At 34.9% G+C, this 23,105-nt stretch overlaps 4 protein-coding genes across 4 annotated transcripts; 1 reads left to right on the top strand and 3 right to left on the bottom strand.

Annotated features, from left to right (window-relative positions):
* Nucleotides 1-2,401: 2,401 nt before the first annotated feature.
* LOAG_00607 (hypothetical protein) lies at nt 2,402-5,017 on the top strand (the record flags this gene model as incomplete). Its single annotated transcript, XM_003136147.1, has 7 exons — nt 2,402-2,513; nt 3,313-3,452; nt 3,767-3,850; nt 3,962-4,057; nt 4,255-4,388; nt 4,490-4,584; nt 4,902-5,017. 7 exons carry the CDS (start codon nt 2,402-2,404, stop codon nt 5,015-5,017), a joined length of 777 nt encoding a protein of 258 aa, XP_003136195.1.
* Nucleotides 5,018-6,283: 1,266 nt separating this feature from the next.
* Nucleotides 6,284-7,787, bottom strand: LOAG_00608 (hypothetical protein; the record flags this gene model as incomplete). The annotated part of the gene is made up of 6 exons (XM_003136148.2): nt 6,284-6,508; nt 6,614-6,701; nt 6,780-6,880; nt 6,981-7,076; nt 7,536-7,613; nt 7,740-7,787. The coding sequence occupies 6 exons, from the start codon at nt 7,785-7,787 to the stop codon at nt 6,401-6,403; spliced, it is 519 nt and encodes a 172-aa protein (XP_003136196.1). The 3' UTR covers nt 6,284-6,400.
* A 197-nt stretch (nt 7,788-7,984) lies between these two features.
* LOAG_00609 (GTPase activating protein and VPS9 domains 1) lies at nt 7,985-19,279 on the bottom strand. The gene is made up of 33 exons (XM_020445491.1): nt 19,066-19,279; nt 18,616-18,828; nt 18,145-18,366; nt 17,923-18,044; nt 17,712-17,815; nt 17,530-17,630; nt 17,285-17,394; nt 16,897-16,999; nt 16,597-16,749; nt 16,234-16,356; nt 15,986-16,049; nt 15,822-15,913; nt 15,514-15,673; nt 15,372-15,434; nt 15,042-15,218; nt 14,604-14,759; nt 14,165-14,344; nt 13,834-14,019; nt 13,524-13,671; nt 13,237-13,401; nt 12,840-13,098; nt 12,528-12,648; nt 12,213-12,320; nt 11,809-11,916; nt 11,523-11,695; nt 11,210-11,394; nt 11,008-11,142; nt 10,638-10,772; nt 10,236-10,350; nt 9,955-10,145; nt 9,718-9,790; nt 9,317-9,514; nt 7,985-9,018 (listed from the first exon to the last, which is right to left on the bottom strand). Exons 1-33 carry the CDS (start codon nt 19,240-19,242, stop codon nt 8,875-8,877), a joined length of 4,764 nt encoding a protein of 1,587 aa, XP_020304053.1. The 5' UTR covers nt 19,243-19,279; the 3' UTR covers nt 7,985-8,874.
* A 278-nt stretch (nt 19,280-19,557) lies between these two features.
* Nucleotides 19,558-22,994, bottom strand: LOAG_00610 (NADH oxidoreductase). Its single transcript, XM_020445492.1, has 10 exons — nt 22,922-22,994; nt 22,449-22,606; nt 22,216-22,364; nt 21,767-21,974; nt 21,422-21,517; nt 21,128-21,319; nt 20,884-21,050; nt 20,539-20,692; nt 20,100-20,264; nt 19,558-19,838 (listed from the first exon to the last, which is right to left on the bottom strand). Exons 1-10 carry the CDS (start codon nt 22,971-22,973, stop codon nt 19,734-19,736), a joined length of 1,446 nt encoding a protein of 481 aa, XP_020304054.1. The 5' UTR covers nt 22,974-22,994; the 3' UTR covers nt 19,558-19,733.
* Between the last annotated feature and the right edge of the window lie 111 nt (nt 22,995-23,105).

Genomic DNA, 23,105 nt, shown 5'->3' on the forward strand with positions numbered 1-23,105 from the left:
AGATTAATATGATATAGGTTAATATATGAATGTAATTGTTAGTGATGATTCGAACTGGCTGACTCCTAATCGACAAATTCCGTCCCTTTCCATCGCATTTAGTTCAGTAACGCTTTTGCATATATTAATTACACTGCCTATGTTGCCTGACTCATGCACTGTGCCTGCAATCAATTTATTCACCTGTCCCATTTCATCGTGACCCAATTCAATTTCATTTCTCTCTTACGTATCAATCACTAGCGAAAATGACCCTTACGATACCCTCATTTAAACTTATATTTATCTTAGCTTTAAAGTTAAATAACAACAAAGAAAATTTATTTTCTATTATGCATACAATAAAAGCTTCTTGTTTACTTGTCCCCCACCTTCACCTGTCTCCACTTCCATGCTTCGTTTATATCTATGCTTAATTTTCATATCTCATTTGTTTAGGTGCGTATGCGATTTATTAAATAGTTTCACTTTGTTCCATACTTTATTTTTATATGAACTTGCTTGTTCACCTTTATTTAGTCCACAATTTTTGAAGTGCAATTTGAAAGTTCTAAATTTGAAGGAAGTGATCTAATCACTATCTTCAGTATCATCTTTGGTGATGTATCGTTCATTTATGAGCACTTTCGTTTTCAATTTATACAGTAAAGAAAGAGCACATTTTAATCCTGTAATTTGTTTATTTCGCACAAAAATTGTTTCAGTAATGCCTTTCGTCTACAATTCTTCTTTCATTCATTTTTCCATTTCACTTTCTTATAAAAACTTTTATGAAATACTTTTCGGGTGAAATTTTTGAATACAAAATCACGAAATTTTAACCGAAACGACTTTAGGAGCAACTTCTTATGCTCTTTGTCATAAACTCATTAGTGAAGTACGAGGTCTCATGTAAATGTCACCTTTAGTCATCTGAATATGCTTACAGATGTAACTTCTGTTAAACATATAAAATGAAGTCAAGATTGCCCTTTTTTAGCAAATAAAGAACTATGTTATGCGAATTTAAAAATCGCGGTTACCTTTGACTTACGGATATTTCGGATTAAAACGTGTTGGATTGAAAATATAAAATGTAACTATGAAATGGAACTGCTTCAAGTGTCAAATGTGCATGCGCACTCAGTTAGCTCATAAATATCAGTTGTTATCTTTTGAAAACCTGCTGGTCTCATTCCCTTCCAATTCGTTGGTATTGAAAAATTGTTTTTTTTAAACAATGTTACAACTTCAATCAACAGCAGGAACATCTTCAACTAAGTGATCAAATAAACATTAGCGCCATAAATTGATGAGGGATAATGGAAATTGTCCATTCTGGGAATTTCTGCTCTCTATACTCTGTTACTTTATTGTTGATATAAATTGCTGTATTCTTTCATGAAAACATTTCTGTTACAACTGCCACTTATGGCAGTGAAATTTCGATTGAATTAGGTCGAGGCTAATTCTCTTCAGTTTAAGAAAAATGCTTACGAGCTTACGAATTACTTTAATTGAGCAAAAGAAGAGTTGGTTAATGTCAAGTTTGATGGTAAAGTTGAAGGAAAATTCAACTAATTCACAAATTAACTAATTTAAAAATTTGATAACCAATTTATAAATTTATAAATTTATAAATTAATTTGTAAATTAATTAATTCAACAACTAATTTACAAATTTGATTTCTCCACCATCCGTTTCATGGACACAATCCCATATTTCGATGTTTTGATTTGAAATTTCTTTAAATTGTTTTTTGCTTTATTTCTTTTTTTCTCGCTTAAATTTCTTCGACTTCTTTTTTCAGAGTGCTCATAGGTAGTTTAATGCAATAATGTCTTCAAGATTTTTTCAGTTCAATGTAAGCATGAATTCTCGAAATGTCTCGAATTCTTTTTGGACATTACTGAATTTTTTTAGTTTTACTTAAGGAATTGAATTTGACGTAGTCACATTAATTAAAGGAATTCTGCAGTTATTCTTAACTCTTTCTGCTGTTTCAGTATGTCAGACTAGTTTTTACTTTTTAGCTATTGAAGTGACACATGGGCAAGCAAAAAAAAGAAACTGTAACTAAATCCTGATTGGAATTTTTTAAATTTTCCCTGGTGCCTATCCAGCTGAACTCGAATAAAATTAAAAGCCAGTTCCTTGTTAAATGTTTTGATAGAGTATTTGTCACCTTGAAGACTGAGCTCATGCGTTTCTTTTGTTGTTTAGTTAAAGCTATGTTTCTGTTCAAAATGTAGGAATTTTTGGAAGAGAGTATCTGTGAAGTTTCATAGACAAATTCTAATTTTTCCGATATCGGAACTCGTTTTCTGGAATTCGTGCAAGCGTTCAACTTGCGCAAAAAATCTTTTCTAATCGCTTCCTGTGTTCACATTTATTTGTCGAAGTTCAATCAAGAACTGCTCGATGTCATTGCCATCGATATGTTCCGGTTATCGTTATGCAAATCAGAGACCATTTTTGATGTATCAGAAACCGCTCCAATTCAGCTGGTTTAGCACCGCACTCAAAAATATAAGTATGTTCTACTCAACTACTCTACTCTTTGTCCCAGATGTTTATATGAAACAGTGATTTGGATTCTTTAAACAACTGGAAAAGTTTATAGAAGTGATTTCGGAATAAAATTATGGATTCTTGGAATTATGCAGCCAACTCATAGTCCTTTCAGCTCTTCTTAAATTTACTATTCCAATATTTCTTAATCTTCCAACGATTATTTTTCCTATTTCTAAAAAACTTTAGAAGTCGTTTGAAAATTATTTGTTGATTTGCAAGCTTTTCTTGAAAATAAGAAGAATATATTGCTTCCTACACAGTTGCAGGCAGATAAATTCACACATTGGCTAATTAAATAGAATATTATAACTTATAATTTGGAAATAAATCGTAACAAGGTTTCGAATAGAATGCCAGATAAAATCTCTCAATCCTCTCTTTTTAATATACCGGACTGTAATGCCGCCATGTAATTACTGGGAAGTTCATTTTAAAATAAACAACTTTAGCCGTTTATTACTGTTGGTAATATTTCAGCTCCCGTCGCGCATAAAACTGCAAAGTTCGACAAAGAATAATTTATTTTTACTTTTTTCGCTACTTCTTTCTCTTTGGTTGTTTTCTCGGTCTTTCAAATTCAATTCTGAATCTTTTCTGCGATTCTCAGAAATCATTTTCATTCGCATTCCGCACAGTTCAAAGTAGATTCTTACTATACAGTTTTCATTTTCCAAAAAAATCAACACACAAGTGATAACTCCTCTGGATAGTTAAAATTAATATGGTATCATGACATCGCACCACTACATCTATTTCAGAAGAAACGAACGATGATACGAAATATGAAAAAGAAATAGAAGAAAGCCGTACAATAGCTACGGAGAAGGAAGCAGATCTGACGGAAGAGTCGCAACGAGGGTCATGCAGTAGTGAACTCCCAAATACCAGGATCACTAAGGTTAGACAGATGTGTCATCTTAAACCCTTCCTTTTTCTAGCAGTATTAGCAGAAATTTTCAGATTGTTGTAGGTCTACACAACCATTCTTGAACTCTCACCAGTGGTTGGAGGAATTGATAGTTGACATTGTGCAAGGATCCCTGTTCTAGAAAATTCAAGAATTTTTCATCTAAAGGCCACAGTAATTTGTTTGACTTCAAATTCTTGCGATTGTCGTAGTTTATTAATGAGGAAATACGTGATACTCCAACTTTTCCAACTTTCACTCGAAATTTTGATTCTGTTCAATTCTGCACATCTTGAAATCTCTAGGACGAAGGACCAATACGACAGTCACTGCTTGGCTTGGTTATGGATGAGGATGTTCCAGAACTAATGGAAGCCATGGCTGAGAAGGTTCCAGTTAATGAATTTTGCCCGCCGTCATCATCGCTTACTTAGTCTAAAGTCGGTTCATGCTTGGATTACCAAAAATCAGATCAGTGAATACCAGTGTTAATTTTTCAGTTAGAATTCGTATTTGAAGATCTAACGCCATCTGTATCCAATGCTGGAGAAGGGATACTGCGGAACTCAGCGAAGCGTTCACATACACGTCGGAGGGTTTGTAATCAACATTTGCATAAGTTGTTAAGGTTGTGAATGCAAAATATGGATATAATAGTTTTTAGTTCTGGTCGTTATAGTTTAACTTGAGTTCGTATGAAACAAATTGGATAAATAGGAATATTTATGCTCAGAAGATTTCAAAAATGGTTTGAAACAATTGAAGTGAGTAAATATGAGTGAAGGGTTTGCAGGACGCAAGACTAGAATTTCATTCCTCATCGCCAACAGTCTTCACATATCCCGATGAAGAATCAGCCGTTGAGAAGGCACAGTGGGATGAAGGGAAACAAATCACTTTCACGGTTTATCGAGAACTCTGCGAAGGGTGTCTTTTTGTCTGTTGACAGTGGATGGATCAGCAAATCTAAAGATTTCTTTATTCTTATTATTTCAGTTCTCCAAACATCTGTTGCTTCCTTATTGCAGAAAAAAAGAACATTCGGTAGATGAGAATGATAAACATCAAAGTCTTTTGCGACCTTCGCAAATGGCGAGTGATACAGAATTATCATTCGTAAGAAGTGAGTTCCACTATTTCAGTAAAACTTTTGTTGAATCGTTAAAAATCGTACTCTGTCCAGTTAACTCATGGGACGAAATAAACATATGTAGAAAAGAATATCGAGTTTCGAGTTTCTGTAGAAACTAAGGCAAACAAAGGAATTTAAGGAAGGACTAGATTTGATTCATCTTATTCAGTTACTGAGTAGCAAGTTCTGAACAGCGAGAATGCCACTCACATTTGATCTTCTTCATAATTCGCATCCTTCTCACTACAATAAACAAATATAGCATCGTTTTCCAATGCAGCTCTGTCTAGAAATTCAATCTTTTCCAGCAGCAACATTAATGGAGGAACCATCAATGGCCGAAAGTTTACTAGGTGTCACGGGTCGTATCTCATACAACAGTGCTCCCATCGATTTAGCTCGATTCAATAAAAATACAGTGTAGGTATCACCAATTTCAGACATGCGAGGACAGTTTTTGCGTAGACCAAAAGCCAGTACTGAAACACTTTACAGATCGTTGATAGCCGGCAAATGATTTCCATTGCAAATGCAAATAGCGAAAAACTAGAAACTCATCAATGAACCCTTTGAATGACTTCTCGTAATATCCCTGCGCTACATACGCTGAAAAGACAATAAATAATAAGCCATTATAAAAATGTGCGATCCATTTTCAGAAATCTGTTATGATTATAACGTTGGTTGTTTTAATACCTCTTTACGGCATATTATTTGCTTGGTCGTGCATAATTTATAGCAACGCGATTGTTAAATGTAGCTTGTGAAAAGAATAAATACGACCATTTCCCTAACTGAACGAAATATGCCGAAGAGCGCTTAAAATGCTAAACTCGGTGCAACCCAGTCAAATACAAATGCACCATTATTGCATGAACAAAATATAATTTGAATTTCATAAAATGTTTTTTACAATTTTACGAATGCTGTTTAAAAATTTAATTTGCATCCGAATCCATTATGCAAGAGTTGAAAATTCAGTTTTCACTGGAATTTAGAACTAAACAGAGGACCCCACCACTTATTACTGGAAGAGGAAAATTAAGCAGTAGAAATAATCACAACACCTTTTTTTTTTGAAACTGCAAAACAATTTACCAACCATCGCCACAATAAGACTAACGATTTAAAAAATTGTCTATAACAATGAAGTTAAGAATCACGACACGCACAGTTTCAAATCGAATAAGAATAAAAAACTGGTAACGAGAAGTACAACACGGAATGAGGAGACTAAAGTTTCCGCTAATGTTTATTTGACTGATTTTTCTTACGTAGGTTAACACCAAACATGATGAAGACAATAAACAACTTGTGGGTTAGTCTTTCCCAATGCTAAAACAGAAATTTGATATAGCCCAAATTAAAACTGCTCAAATCAGTTTATTATGCCTGAAAAAATGCTTATTTTTAATATGCATGAAAAATCCCGGATAATTTAAGTCCAGTACTGAGCTAGTCAATATTTCATCATTTTGAAAATGTTTTATTGGTGCGCTAATATTTTTTTTTTTGAGCTTCATTTCGATAGCAATTAAATTTCATGCTTTAGAAGCGAATAGCGTTTTTAAAGCTGCAATTAAGAAAAGTTATGAGTTTAATCAGTTTTCATAATTGCTATTCTCAAATTCTTAATTAAAGGAACAAAAGAACCAGACAGAAGAGATAAGAGCAAACCATTTTGCTTTCATTTGGATATTATCCACTAAATTTTAAAATAAAACCAGAATTATTTATTGTATAGCAATTGTTATTTCTTCATCTCGCATATCACAGCATATTAATTTCTTTAAACTGAATTTAATTATTAAACTTCAAAATAGATTTTCTTTTTTGTTTTTTGGAAAGCCAATCCAACCAACCTTCCCACCAGTAGCTGTCGAATCCAAGCATTACTTATAAACCTGCAATCTGCCTGAAACAATGCTTATTTTTAGTGCGTAAAAAAACTTTGAGAAGAACTCAAGTCATCTCGGTTGCTACAAACTGATCCATTAGCGCTGATTTTGTAGAGAATTACCTGCAAAGCGTCCATAATATCTGCAGTACACAATGGCGTTTTCATGGATAATAAGACGTAAGAGTCGGTAGGACGATTCCCTTCGACCCTAAAACAAACTACTAATGCTTCTTCTATCAAGAATTTAAGACTGAAACATGACAGATCCAATAAAAAATGAAATCACCGTTTTTTACGAGCACCAAACATATGGCATATCCCGGTGCTATTTACCAGGTGGCTTCTTTTCATTTTCAGCGCTTCTTCCAATATATTTTTCAAAATCATCTAGAATAATAATAACAACTTAATGAAACGATGAAACAAAATGAGCGCTTTCAGGTGAAACTGCGTCAACATGGTAAGTCATTGCTGATAAAAGATATACCTTCGATGCATCAAGTAATAAATCACACAGATCATCATTACACTGTTGCCATTTAAGTTCATTTCCTGGGACTATAAATGACAGTCGTTTCCTTATCTGAAACTAAGAATACCCAAAAGTTTGCCTTATTTGCAGAAACCAGAGAAACATGGGAATATGTGAATGGCGTGATATATGAAATGGTGATGTGATTTCCCATTTCGAATTAACATTCGAACTAACACTGTATTAATGCATACAATGAAAAAAAGTTATGACTTCAGAACGATCAAAAGAAAATTTGTGGATAAAATTTTGAGATAAATTTGAAAGAAAGAAAATTTTGAAGAGTTCAGCAAAAAATTTGAGATTAGAATGATTCGGGAGAGAGTTCCCAAGAGATTTTGTGCTAAAGACAATTATTAAGAAATAAACTTTCAGTCAAGATGATATACGACCTAGTCGGTTCATCGTCGAACAGAAAAAGAGCAAATAGAGACACGTGATTATCGCATTAAAATAAGGTAATTTTGTATCAGATGTTTATCACAAGATTAACATGGAACACATACAAACCTGTTCCTTTGACCAATCCCATGTTTGCTCGTCGCCAATAACATCTCGATCGGCTTCAGGAAGCACAGTGGATCGCTGCTAAAAAGAAAATCAATCTATAAATATACTGTAACAAAAGAGAACTTTATAGTACAATATAATGAACGATTTAAGAATCTTAACTAAACTGCTTACCCCAAATTTATTAGCGAAATTTATAAAAACCTCATCGGCTAAATGACTCTTCTTATCCAGTAATCTTTCACAGGCCATATTAAATCTAACTGCGGTGCTCGTTTCTGACCACCTTAAATATATCAGGTGAAGAGCATGAACAGAAACATCAGACCGCGGAGTAAACGCAAACAAGTGCGCACATCAGTTAAAATATACTATTTTTGAAGAAATTAAAAAAATCAGGATAAAGAACCAGGAACTAATAAATGATCATTTGAAATAGCCGAAATGTTGCAAGAGATAATTTACTGGCCAAATACAAGCATACGGTCAAATACATCAACAACACGACATATCCGTGCTAAATTGACAATTCTCGTTAACAGGAAAAAGCGCTTAAATCAATTTACAAAGTATGACATAATTTCGTATTTGCTACATTTGATCTTTCAGCAGGTATTTTCGCACAAAAAAAGTCAAATTTTTATCAATAACGCGAAATTTCTATAAATTAGGGTCAGATATAACAGCTTTTATTTAAAAGGAGAGATAAATTATGCAAAATTTCTATAAACTAGAGCCAGACATACCAGGTTTTATTTGAAAGGAGAGATAAATTATATAAAATCGTCGTGAACAAATTACTGCAAGCAGCAAACATAGTCACTCATTCACAGCCAATAAATTAATTCACAGAGTGGCTATAAATGATCTGGACTTAATGGTGGAAACATACAAACGTTCAAATTGCTTGATTTCACTAAGCTACAAATTTCGAAGTTTGAATGATGCCGAACGAACATATGCAAAGGTTAAAAAATATGAAAACATTAAAAAACTCAGTTTCGATAAATAAGCATGACTCTTATCAAAATCATGTTGTCGCCTTAACAGGACAAAGTAGACCCAGAATCAAAACTATTAAACAAATTCAAAGAAGCGTACTTATTAAAGAGCAAATTAAAGCTACACTGTTGAAAAATCACACTTTTAATAACAAGGCCATTGATTACATTGTGGCAAGATAAATAATGAAAAATAATTAAACTGTGTGTGAATATACGATGTATATAAGAATCATAACATAATGAAACAGGTCTAAATGAGCCGAAACAAATGAAACATCAAAATGCAGAAGTTGCGGAAATTTAATATTGCAAAGAGTTTCGCAGTCATTATTATCTCACAGATTCTGACTTAACAATGTTTTAATGAATTCTATTGCACTAGTGAACTGAGTCCACCAGTATGCTTCTATGCCTGCTATTTGATTTGCATAAAATGCACCAATATACTGGATATTAGATAGTAGAGCCAACGGATTTGCCTGAAAAACAAACTTAGGTAGGAAAGTTATCTCGGTTCTGACTGATCTAGGATAGCAGTTTTCATTTTCGTAGAACTCTCATTCAACTTATTGTGTAGGTGTAACTCACATGTTCCCCTAAAAGCTCAAAGATTAAAAAAATATCACAGTGTACAAGCATCCCTCCAGTTCCTTAATCACTCTTCAATTCAATCCTCTTCGCAAAAGAAATTAAACGACAGGTTATTATTCCTATTCGATTATTAGTTATGGTATTCCTGTCTAGAATATGCAGAAAAACGGTAGAAAAAAATCACACCTGAATAAGAACGTAAACAAGTACAGGAGTAATATCATCTGCCGAAGCGGCTCCTCTTTCGGATGACAGGATAATAAGATTTTCGATCGTTTCACAACATCTAATAATACAAGCCATCTTATCTCGCGGTGACTTGTATGCATTTATAATTCCTATCTCTGCTTGCGCTGATGGCCATGGACATTCGCCACGTAATCTCTGAAAAATAAACAAGTACAGAAGAGTACATGAGGTTTTTAGTCTGACTTAAAAACTCACGTTAAGATTGTAGGAAAGGAAACTGCAAATTCAAACACTACAAATTAAGCGGCGGCTTTTTAAATGATAATCTACTTTTTTCCCCCGCCAAAAAAAAAAAAAAAAAAAAAAAAACTGAAATGAAAAATACTACAAAATTTTACCACTGATATACGCAACTGAGGGTGGTCGGGAGTGATCTCTGCTGCTAATTTTTGTACTGATTTGTGGAAAACACTGAAATTATGCTTCACGAGTAAAACCAAAGCCAATCGAATGGTGAAGTGAATTACTGTTAGGTGAGTACAAAAACAGCCTTGAGTTTAAAACTGAAAAACTTAATGCTGAACTTTCTTTGATAATAACTGAAATAAGAAGCAACCATTCCAATGAAAAAAAACCTGTCCCGACTTTGATCGGCTTCACCATTTGGATAAAGTGCATAAACGTAGAGCTGAGCCATTAATGAACGTTCAACACTCTTTTTTACAAATGAGATTCTTTCTGCATTTGCAAAGCGCCACATTTTCTCACGCGGTAAGCATTCATATAATGAATTCAAAGCACGCTCCATTACATCCGTTCTTTCATCCTACAAAAATTTCGGAATTTTCCCACAAGTATTAAGAATATCAACAGAAACATTCGATAGAAATAAGAATAACGAGCTAATCACATATACCTGAGCTTTTAGAGTCTGAAATTCAGCAATAAACCTTCGTAGCTGTAAGTCACGCTCTTCCAGATAAAATCGAACAAGCATGTCTACTAAGCACTCACCAATCAGCAGCTTCTCTCTGTAATCCATCAGAATGGCATCACTGTCCTTTTCCAATGCCTTAAATACCACCAGGGTCGCTGAGGTGATTACTGCTACTGAGGTACCGAAGATTCCTTTGGGTTATTTATTTTGAAATTATTGAACAGTCATTTTCATCTTATGTGTTCCCAGGGTTCGAACAAGTCAGATCCAATCAACTCACCAGTAAAAATTTGACTGAAGTTTACAAAACATATTTGCTACATGCCACAATAATACTCAAAATGATAGGACCAGAGATCCAACAAGAACAATATTGTAAACCTTTGAAGACGGATGGATAGTTTTTCTAGATTAGAGCGCAGCTGAAGTAGATTAAGACGAGACTGCTGTAAATAAAGCATATATGCCGTCCGTTTTCGGTGCTCGCCCTTCAGAGCTCTTAACAGTTTCCTAACTCTAAAAAAATTTCTTCATATCAAAACGTTGTTCAATCATATTTGAAATTATGCGAGAAAGGCTAACAATAGTGCCGACTGAGGACTGGGACTCATTTCATATTTCCAAATTTGTGATGCAAATTAGAATCTTTGGAGTCAAGCGAGAAAACCAGCAAAGAAGCAATCAAAGTAAAAAATTCAATCAAGTAAATTTCAAAGTTACAGAAAGACCCCAAATAAAATGCGCAACTTACGCTCTGTCATCGAATGCGACTAAGCAGCGCATAACTTCACGAATTTGTGCACAGAGAGTCTTATCTTGCCCATTGATGCTTTCGGCCAACAGGATCTGTAGAAATTCTGTCAGCTGCCGTGCATCATTCTTTACACTGCAATAAGTAATTGACATGAGATCATTTGAGGAAATACAAATTGAATAAAACTTTAAATCATTACCTCATCCTCAATTTAGGTCTGCGTAAAATGCTTCCACCTCCAACAGAAGATATTCCAGGCAACGAAGCTACTGAACTCAGCACCAAGCGTAATTTTCGCTTCACATCAACAAAAGCACGACACTGAATCAGATTATTAGGATCGTAATACAATTCTGAATCTTCAAGTGTCTTACTAGCTTTCTCCTGAAACATACAATTCATGACAATGGTTAATGTAGACTTAAAAGAGTCACTGTTCAATTTTCCTATACAACCACAACTATTTTTGAATCGGGAAAAGCGCTACATCGTAATTCGAAGACAATCATTACCTTTTGCTGATTATTTTCGTCCAGAAACTGATCATTTCCTTGAACTGTATATAAAGGAACTGCTTTTCCTTTATATTTATCGAGGATTTCATTTGCTGTTCGCTTGCTTAAATCGACAGTGATATTCAATTCATCAAGGGAACGACTTTCGGCAAATCGACCGACTCCTATACCTAAAATCCATTTATTGAATTTGACTTAAAAACACTTTATATGAAACATTCCCTGCAACTTTATTTATTTTTCCGCCAAAAAATTTACAATGCTGATATTGCAAACAACCTACCAAAAGACGCCGTAGAGGAATCTTTTTCATTTGTGCCTTTCAAAGATGTGACTTCATTTATTGCTGTAGCTTGAGATAATGATTGACGAAGTGAACTAACCACAGCACCTAAAATTAAGAGAACCAAACAGTTCTCATCATGTTCTTTTTGTCACTTCATTACGTATAAACAAAAGTCCACTTCTTGCCCATACTTTTAGAATAGCCTATTATATTAAAGGTGACCAAATGAAAACCATGTAGAGATACCAAAGTCAAAAATTCCGAAATTGTTTGCAGCGCACAAAATCACATGCTCCTTAGAAACCAATATAAATATTTCAAATAAGGTAATAATCTGTCGCGCATTTGAGATACTTTCATCCACTAATAACCAAGATTTTAGAGAAACAAATGTAGGAAACCTTTTCTCATTTTCAGTGATTCGCCCACTTTATGTAAACCGTGTAATATATTCATTTTTTTTCGCATCAGTGGACTTTCATTTCTTTCAATATCTTCATTCTGAGGTCCTTCAACAAAAGAGCTAAAGCAGTAAACTCCATTGAAATAAAACAATTAAAACAGAAAAAAGGAAAGGATTAAAAATAAACGATTAAAAAATTATGGTTGACATAATATTTAATACGATACGATAAAAAATTACAAAAAGTATAAAGTAATATGGTGAATCCAGCAAAACTTCCAATTTAAAGTCAGAAATCATTTGAAACACTTACGCAGACGAGAAGTTACAGAAGGGACACGATATGTTTTTGGCATGACTCCATTATTAGCCCAATTTGCTTTTATAGCCTCCTCATCTATTTTATCTTCGTTGTTGTGTTCGGTTTTTCTCATCTAAAAAAAACGCAGTGTCTCCTTAACAAATTCTAAAATTGTCCCAAATTATGAATGAATTTTAACTTGTAATTCCAAAGCAGAAGCAATAAAACTGTGAAATAATTTAGAAGAATTCAGATTAAGAACAGTAAACGAAAATAATTTTAGCTAAATCATAACGGAATGAGCCAAGCTTATGGGATGCTTACCACTGTATGTTCTTCATATTCATTACACTTTTCAGCTTTTCGCGTATTTGTTGTGGTGACATCATTTTTTGACGAATTCATTAAATCATCATTGACCGGAATAACGTTTGACCCTGCTTCTATGTCATCATTACAGAAGGAACCAGCTGTTGCCATTACTGAAGCAGCTGGACTGGTCAGCACAAGTTCACCTATACTGTTGCGAAAAGACGGAGTGTAATCGCCGGGCAGTGACGAAAGTGCGTCATCATTAAGATCCCTGGAAAACTTAATCAATTTCCCATTAGAATCCTCCAAAAAGTTTCCCTATCCTTGAATTAGTCATGTCATTAATCTAAATAATGCTAATAGATAAGATGATCATAGCAAAAATATATCAGAAAAGATGTTAACTAACTTAGAAAATTCAGAGTCAACATCAGATTTTGAATAGAAGGAACTCCCACTGGATTGACGTCTAAGACGTTCACGACCATGACTGCTTGATGATGAAGCCACCAGGTTTACTTGGTTCAATTCACGAAAGATTGACGCATCAGTCGATGGCATGGGCACCGACTTTCTGAAACAAATACCTTATTTCCTTAGAGCTTATTTCCTATATCTCTAAAAATTTTCAAATCATAATTTCGAGTATTTCGAAAGATTTGTTGAGATGGAAAAGGATATATGAAAACGCAGTACTTGGCGATATGCTGAAATGAGAAATTGTTTCCTCGAGAAGCTTTATTTTGGATATGTGTTGTTTGAACAATGGCGTTACTACCTCCTGTCATGTTGCTTTCGCTGCAAGCAGAAGCTAACACTGTTACGTTTGCACTACCACTAACAACTGAAATATTTAAATTCAGCGGAAAAAAATAAGGATAAGTTAATATAGTTATTTCTGCCAATTTTCCTAGGAAAAAACTCATCATTGAAGCTAATATTGAAAATTACCAACTCATGCAAAATTTCCTCAAAATTCCGTAAAAAACCAAAGAAAAATCCAAACCAGATGTAACATCGACACTATCAGGATCATCAATCATTAATAAGTCATCGTTCCTTTGGACAGGATCTGCCTCAGAATCACTGGCTACTGCATCTACAGACCATGTATCACTTCGATCTTCGCCGTTACCTGCTACAGTTAAAGATGCAATTGCATTGCCAGTGGCAAATCGTTGTGAACCCATCCCTGTAAAGGTATGATATCATATCTTTGAAGATCTCTGAAGCTTCATATTCTAAAAGAGAAATATGGAATCCACGTACATGTTCGGGATATCTAAAATATTGAAGCATGATAACAGCTGCTGACATAAAATAAAATCAAAACATACTGCTTGGCCTACTTCCGTTCCGAGGTTCACCAACTTCAACAACTGCCGGTAGCACAGGAGGAGCAACCGTAGGCATAATGTTGTCTCCTTCTTGTCTAGTATCAAAACCGAAACCCTCCGTATCTGATGGTAGAACATCAGTGGACCAGCTTTCACTGACAAGTGAATGTGTTTCATCACCTAAAACTGATCGGAACATATCGTGAAAAGCTGAGTTCTAAATATGACAAACAATGAGAAATTTTTCAGACAGAGGAAAAATCAAATGTTACAATAAGCTGCAACTGAATCTTAATGTAGTGGTTTCAGCACTCCAATAGCAACAATTATGTTTTATATTTTGAAAGTCGATTTGGGTCTAATAAAATCGTCAGTGTTTTTACCAAAATATCAATAAAAAAGATGCATTTCACAGTTTTAAATAAAATTCTGAACATACGATATTTGTGACGACTATCGCTTTGCGAAGGCAAGCAAAATTTCCCGAACTTTTCTTCGAGACCTTCAGTATTTTCACGACGAACGGCAATTGGTAAATTCGGAAGATTATGTTGGCGAGCATTATTATTTTCTTGTATTGCATTATTAGCATTTTCTGAAATAATGCAGTTTTGCGTTAGTTTGTGAAGACCGTAATTATTTAAAAAACTTTTCATTCCGTCTCCCGACGAATATGCTTTATGCTCTATTGCTGGTTACTTAATTAACTACTCATACTAAAATTAGAATTTATTTTCTCAAGATAATGCTGGACGCAGTAGCACTTTAATTTGAGGAATCCCCATTTTTCTATTTCCAAGACTGTCTTCCAGATTACAGCATTAACAATATGCTTCGAGGATAGGTGACAGTCTGCTAATCCCACCTTTTAACTTACCGCCATTTGACGGCGCAGCTGACCGAGCTGAGCGTGAACCACCCCGATTAGAAGCCGGATCACTGATGCTTGGTGAACCACGACCGGAAACATTTGCACTACTAGGAATAACATCACTGAAATTATCCGGTAAAGTTGATACATCCTCAGCATCATCATCCATACCATCAGCGTTACCTTAAAAAAAGCAATTATTTCGAAACACGTGGCGGGAATCAATCATCAAGAGACAAAAGATTTTTGGAAGGGAAGAGCAGTTTATAACGCATTTAAAAGAAGCATAAAATTTTTATAGCCGAAGTGAAATACAGTCAACCGGATCTGATTTACCTTCGATAGAAGAGGATAAACTTGCTGCTTCTTCGTCATCGCTCCCACCATCAGTGGTACGATCTAAAAACAGTATCGTCTCTAGTTCAATTTAATTTTCAAGGAAGATCAAACCTATGTCTAAAATGTAAAAATCAGCTACCAATGCTTTCAGTATCAACAAAACGAGTCCGCTTTTCAGCTGATTCATCCGATGTTTTATGTTTTCGTACTCGCTGCGGATTTCGAACTGATTCCATGAATTTCTCTTCAGAACACATTCCCAATGGTTCTCTACCTTCACCAAGGGGAAATATAAGTACCTGAAACGGCAGTTACCAATCAAATGCGAAATTCGAAAAAACGAAAGTCATGACCAGGTTCAACAATGGTTGTTTACATTTCGAAATTTCTGCTTTACTGGGACTAATGTTATTACTTTCAATTACTCAATATAAATATAACCAGCACCTCAGTATTGCCTGTTTGAAAACGGTCAGATTCAGCAGACTCCGTGAACTTGCAATGTTTAGATCGCAAACCTTTCTGATCACCACTTTGAACTGAAAAACATTGTCTTTTCCTTGATCCGTGACATCATTGAGATTAAAAAAAAAAAGAAAAAGAAATCTTACCTGAATCTAATGTCTTAGCATCGGTGAAAAAAAGATCCGAATTTCGGTCGTTCGATTGACTTCTCTGAAACTACAAATAACGATAACCATTTAATCCGAAATAAATCTATATGAACACGAAACCCAAGGAAGAAGAATCAACATCAGCATCCAAATAAAACGTTATGATTATTGTTCTCTGCACTGAATATATGCATATTCCTGACAGAAAAACCAACTTTTTCAATTATTTCTTGAAAACCAACAACCTCAACATTTGATACATCACCCCGCGCAAGTTTCATTGGTAATCGTCGTAATATTGCAGTTAATGCCCGTCGCAGCGACTCATCACCCATAGGACTAATTGCAAAACAACGAACAGCACTAATCTATAACAACAATCTTTTTAAAAATTTTAAAAGACTTTTTACTATCTTGGATATCCTACAATGAAAAGCAAAAGTTATTAAAAAGAAACTGTGTGAAGGGAGAAAGAGAAAAAGAAGGAAAAATACGAAAAAGAATGACACCTTTATTTCCAATTTAGAGCAATATCATAATCTAAAATGTAATATGATTAACTAATTTAAAACTGCAAAAATTGAGGACAAAAAAACTTCATCACTTACCAAAGAGTCCAATTCTGCAACCGTACCTACGAACATGCGTCGGACAAATTGTTCAATAACTTGGGGTGGTGATTCGCTACTGACCGCGCATACGCTTTCTATTGATTCACCATGCGTTGTAAGAACAAGCTGCACTACACATGACATCGACCGCTAAAAGAGAATTATAAGTAGCAACAATTTTATTACCTGAACATTAGTGTTTGCTTTTTATTTGAATTTGTTATACAATATCATTCCTTTAAAATTTAAAACGCGCGAAATATAAAAAAATACATGCACATATAAAACAATAATTACCTGATCGAACTGAGAATAAAAATGCGCGATATGAGTCGAAGGAGACTCAAAAGGCGCAACAGCTAATGTCTGCAAAATCTGTCCTATCTGCATCAAGTTGAACCTACAACCGTTCACTATCAACAAATAGGCAGTCACATTGACACGACTAAGCTACTCTCAACTGATAAGACATTCGTTCTTTTAAGTTTATAATTTGTTCGATCAAACACTTCAAACTCTAGATTATCAGAGAGGAAAACTTGAGTAACAATATATTTTAGTATCTGTTTACAGATAAATACGAGGGAACAAAGCAAATAACAAAAAGTGAACTGAAGAGAAAAACAAGCAGGACATGAAAATACAAATATTATATGCACATTTATTTCCTCCAAAATATTCTCACCTTGCCATGTAGGTGACTGGAGTATCTGATATGACTCCAAGAGTTTCAGGATTTGCAATAGCAGGACAAATAAGGTAAGTGAAAATTAAATCCGTACAAATCAACGTTGCCTATAATACTTTAATATTAAATGTTGTGTTCCTAAATGCCTATATGAAGAGGAGGATGAGGGTATCAAATATGCACAGCAGCTGATTCATACAATTTAGAAGTTTAACTGCATTGGATAAAAGAATATTTGATACCTGCTCACGACTAAGTTTTCTGTGATCAACTAAAACAGTGTATAGTCGTCGAACAATACAACCCAAGCTTTGAGGAAAGCAAGACATGGCATCTGTTATTGCTGAAAAGAAAAAATGACTCAAATAATCGATAGTCATATCATCCATAACTGAAATGTGCTCAGGTAGGCTCACTGAATTACCTCGGATAAACCGGTTTGCAACTGATACCAATTTTGATTCAATATATCGACGATGAGCCGTTAATTTTTGCAAAAAAGTAAGTGAATTTTCATCTTCGCCAAAACTAAAAAAAACAAAAATTATGTTCCGACAAACACAACAAATTCTTAGCGCTATCAGAATGATTAACAATAGTGATAAAACATCACGCAGAAAAATTTTTGCGTATACCGCCTTCTCCTTTCTTCCGCAGGGAAACGTATTAATGTTTTTGTGGGTTCGATATCCAAAAAAACATCATCTTGAGATAACACGAACATCACAGGATCGTGCAGAGCTGCTGTTAGGAAAATCTAAATCAGGCATACTGTCAATGTGGGCAAATATAACTTCGTGCTCCATTTCATCAAAAATAATCTCTATTCACAGTGGAAGTGGAAATTGACATCAGACCTTTGCGGAATACATCCCTTCAGAGAACAAACGATAAAGCTGGCAAAAAGAGACATTTCCTCGGCGTAATAACAATCGTGGATCGGAATGTGAAGCCAATTGAATATCCAGTAGATGGAAAAGGGCTTCCAGAACGCGACGTTCATCTTCCGGGAAAACTGCACATCCATATAAAAGACTATAGACACATGAAACCAGCTCAACAAACGGTGAATCGGTGTTCTGAAATTTTGTTTTTGACCAAATCTACATAAATTTCGATATCAACATTGTGGGCACAATCGAACCACAACAAACAACTGATAGCCGATGCTAGCTGTCTTGAAATTGAAATCGATCTCTGCATTTGTTGTGACTGCGTTTGGCTAATGACGATATTTGGACCCGGTGAAAATAATTGGCTTCTTAAAATATCTTCTAGAAGCACTAAAGCAAATAATTTTTTTACGAGCTTGGAACTCAAGCTGATACCTTCAACGTTTGGTCTGCAGCATGTAATATTTCAGCAACTAAATTCGGTGAGTTTAATAATAAGTTCAATAATTCCGTAACGCTACTGTAATGCTGTCCATCGACACGACGATATCCATCGATAAAATGGGCGGATTCGAACTGGGAAGTTAGAAAACAACAATTTTCAGGTCGAACGTCCGGATGGGAATTGATCAGTCGCGACAAAATTGTCTGAAATTATCGTCTCATAGAGCTGCCTCTACCATAGTTTGTTACGGTTATCGCCAAACACAAAAGTTTTCCAAGAAAGGTGCTATATTGTAAATGTAAAATAAAATTCAATGGATCAAAATGAATTATCTATAAAATATAGGTAAAAATAAAAGTAAATACGTTAAAATATCCAAAACCAAGTAAGGAGTGATTATGTTTCTACACAAAGGGAAAGCTACTGCTAAGGAATCTTGCCTGTTCTTGCCTGCATACCCAGGCTAGATGTGCTAATTCACTTTGTGCATTATCAACCTCCTCGTTAAGTCGTTGCAGAGTGTCCAATTCACTAGCCACAAGTAATTTCTCGGACCGTAACCTTTCACAGAGCATCGTCAGCGTATCCAATCCTGAGTGTTCATTACACAAATCCATCTTGCCAGTTTTCTCAACTTGAAAATCTACTAAAATTGAAAATCTAACTAAAAAAAAAAAAAAATAATATAAGGAGCAATATTTAAAAGTGAGTTCTCAACTGAAAAAAAAGCATATATAACTGAAACTTTCGCCCACAAAGCTCCACTGCAGATAGACGCCACACACGACAAAAGACCAATTCTGAAAGAAATTTAACAAATGCTCATCTCAGAAACTTGCCATTCCATCCATCTACTGATTAATAAGTCGGTATATAAATTATGAAAAAATAAATTGACATTGGTAATCCAAATCGATTACAACAATGCGTAGTGAACAAACTAATTTATTTCATTCCAAACAAACACTGTCTGTTATAGTTCATGAAACAGCCAGATATATACATTAAGAGAATCCCTTTTTTGAATTGCACAAAGAATGGGATGCATATCACAAAACAGTTGTTTATACTACAGTAAAAGCACTAAAAAGCTGGAAACTCCTAAAATTCACGCAAAATCATGAACAGTACGTGGCAATTTCTTATCCGCATTTTTGGCGCAATAATCAGATATGCGATGTTCAATTTCCGGTCGGAAATGGCGAATTAGACCCTGAAAAATGAAGGACATAGAGAATGACCGAAAAACATACTGGTTTTGTTATCAAATTATGTTACTCTGCAAGTCAGTCAAGAAAAATGTTCAATTATCACTAGCATCCCCATAATTCCCATTAATTGTAGTCGTTCTTGAATTTCGTTGTGCTTTAACTAAGCTGGTCCTTTATCTCCAAATGGATTTAAACTGGACGTGGTGGAAAATTTTCAAGAGCATTTTACAATATAATCAATAATTTGACAGTCGTAAACTCACTTGTATAGGCCATGCTGCTGCATCACCAAGAGCACAAATTGTATGTGCTTCAATTTGTTTACTTATTTCCCACAAACTATCGATTTCACTAGGTTTAGCTTGACCTTTCACAAATCGCCACATCACAGAGTTCAACCACTTGGTCCCTTCTCGGCATGGAGTGCACTGAAAATCTATGTTTGCTGTTATTTTTCAAAATTGCCGGAGAACATATTTGGAATTTATAACACAGAAAATAAACGAAATAGATCTTTACCAAATATATCACTTAATAATTCTCCAACTTGAACAAATGTGACTCTTTTAGCGCTGACTTCCACCGATTTCCTATCAGTAGCTACGAGCATAAAAGTAAATTGGACCAAACATTTTAGACAGTGTCATCCCTCACGAAGTAAACGGCACCGTTGCTGAAGAACTAAGTCTAAGTTTACCATACCTGTCCACAACTTTCGTGTCGGTAAAAATGTGAAAGTCTGGCAATACATTTCACAATATCAACTTCCTTATTCATAACGATTACTGCAGCAGTTCCTAAACCAGTTTGTACGGCGATCAGAGCGTCATAATCCATGAGAACCGTTTCGCAAATACTGCAAAATAATTTTGAATTGGCACAGAAAAAATATATAGCCCATGCATGAATTATTATGGAAAATATTAACAATACTTCTTTGGAGATAAAATCTCACTTATACTATAGTAATTCATATTTAAAACAGTTTGAACACTTTTATAACATGCACATTTGAGAAGATAAAGATGTCAATGCATAAATATTAACTCTTTAGGAATCATTGGAACGGATGAACCGCCCGGTATTATAGCCATAAGATTATCCCAACCACCGATTACACCTCCACAGTGACGCTCGATTAATTCCTTCAGCGGGATAGACATTTCCTCTTCAACAGTACATGGATTCACAACATGTCCCGATATACAGTAAAGCTGAAAAATTTACGTAACTTACGAAACTAAATTGAATTCATCATTAATTCACTCGTAAATTAATTCGTCGGAGTTACCTTTGTTCCGTGATTGCGTTCACGTCCAAATGAAGAGTACCATTCAGCTCCACGTTTACATATGGCAGGTGCTGAAGCAATGGTTTCGATATTGTTTACCGTAGTTGGGCAACCAAACAAACCAATGTCAGCTGGAAATGGTGGTTTCAGACGTGGCTTACCCTGTTTGCCCTCGATAGACTCTATCAAAGCCTGGAATGGAATTTTTGCAAGAATTTCAAAAGAATGGTAATAATTATAGAACTAAAAAAATTAGAAAAATAAGAAGCAAGAACTTTTTTCGATAAAACTAACTGTTTCTTCACCGCATATATAGGCTCCAGCACCTCGGTGAATGAATACGTCAAAGCTGTAACCTGTATCACAACTGTTTTTGCCAATAAATCCAGCCTAAAGGAAGAAATTGAACGCCAACGTTGAAGGAAAAAAAATTCATAACTAATTCTGATACATTCTCCGTAGTATGGCATTGATTCACCGTGAAGTCCATTGTAAGGTTATTTTATGCTCTGCAACTGAAAAAGAGCCCAAATGGGAATCCATGCTATTACACTTTGATGTGTTAATATGCCCATTAAATTTATGAACACCTACAGCAATAACATTTGGACATCTTGAATCACATCTCGCAAGTCTTACTTTGTAAGCTTCATGTATAGCTTCTTGTAATATACAAGCTTCATTGTAGAATTCTCCTCTTATATAAATATATGCAGCACGAGCGCCCATTGCATAACCAGCAATCAGGGCACCTTCGATCAGTTTATGTGGATGATGACGTATCACTTCACGATCTTTACATGTTCCTGGCTCTCCCTCATCTGCATTTATGCACAAGTATTTCGGCCTAAAAATGCCGTTACGTTTAATCTTTGCTTTCACTTCGTATTTAAAATCCAGGACTCTACAATTTGTAAATCTGTGAGGCTCCAATAATTTAACCCGACAGTAAAGATGGCTAACACATTGCAGTCAGAGAAAGCTAAAGGAACATTATGGAGAAGCACCGATGCAACTATAAGAAAGAAGAATGAAGCAAACGCTCGTCCACAGCTTAACCACTTCCTGTGAAAATCGAATCAACCAACCTGCCATCGAATGGACGTTTCATGAAGCTCCACTTTATGCCCGTTGGAAAACCAGCACCACCACGACCTCTCATGCCTGACGCACTCATTTCTTTGATAATCCAATCCTGACCTTTTAGTAATACCTCCTTCGTCTTATACCAGTCTCCCTAAAAATTAATTTTTAGAATTACTTCCAAAACTTGAAATTCATTTTCGAATAACTTATCCCATTCAAATACTGAACAAATTACGAGCTTCATTGCTGATTTTAATCGGAAATCATATCTGCCATAAAGATTAGTGAAAATGCGGTCTTCATCTCTCAATGAACCAAATTTTGTTTTCCGTGGCTTCTTTAATTCATGATGAGCAGTGGCTGTTTTACCACGGATGGTAAGTGAAATAATTCCTGGAAAATATGTTATTTAACAAGGTTAAACTCATATAAAGAGGAGTAATGGAACATTTGTCATTAATATGTCGGAAACACTATTAAACAATACCAGGCCAGGCCATGCAGTAAAGAATTAAAGAGGAACGTAATCGGACAACTAAATGGAGAAAGTGAGAAATTTTTCATAATATATACATTCCCTTGTGTTTTAATGATAAGTTTTGATTTTTGTACAAAAATATTATGGCGAAAAGGGACCTTTTCCGAAAACGGCTTCTAAATGTTTCGATCTGCTCAAAACTAAAAATTGAAAATGAAAAAAAGAATTACCGACTCTATTCATAGGTATCTTCGTACCGCAGCTAAATACCATGGAGGCCATCTGGGAAACGCAATCGAATCTATTAATCACAACTATTATGACCCACTATTTTTAATAACTATTATTACGATCATAACGAATAACAATTTTTTGAAGAATTCGAGCCAACAGTAGCTACAGCATATTTCGCAT

The sequence above is a fragment of the Loa loa genome (assembly GCF_000183805.2).
Source record: "Loa loa unplaced genomic scaffold supercont3.11, whole genome shotgun sequence".
Taxonomy (NCBI): Eukaryota; Metazoa; Nematoda; class Chromadorea; order Rhabditida; family Onchocercidae; genus Loa; species Loa loa.

Excerpts from the sequence above, each read along its gene's own strand:
- LOAG_00609 (XM_020445491.1), bottom strand. The coding sequence starts at position 19,242 with ATGGATTTGTGTAATGAACACTCAGGATTGGATACGCTGACGATGCTC. Across the intron at positions 14,020-14,164 it reads GAACGGAAGTAGGCCAAGCA|GGATGGGTTCACAACGATTT; the intron begins GTATGTTTTGAT and ends ATACCTTTACAG. Across the intron at positions 9,019-9,316 it reads TTGTTTACGTTCTTATTCAG|GCAAATCCGTTGGCTCTACT; the intron begins GTGTGATTTTTT and ends TTTGTTTTTCAG.
- LOAG_00610 (XM_020445492.1), bottom strand. The coding sequence starts at position 22,973 with ATGGCCTCCATGGTATTTAGCTGCGGTACGAAGATACCTATGAATAGA. Across the intron at positions 21,975-22,215 it reads AAACGTCCATTCGATGGCAG|GCCGAAATACTTGTGCATAA; the intron begins GTTGGTTGATTC and ends CGGCATTTTTAG. Across the intron at positions 20,265-20,538 it reads GACACGAAAGTTGTGGACAG|TGCACTCCATGCCGAGAAGG; the intron begins GTATGGTAAACT and ends ATAGATTTTCAG.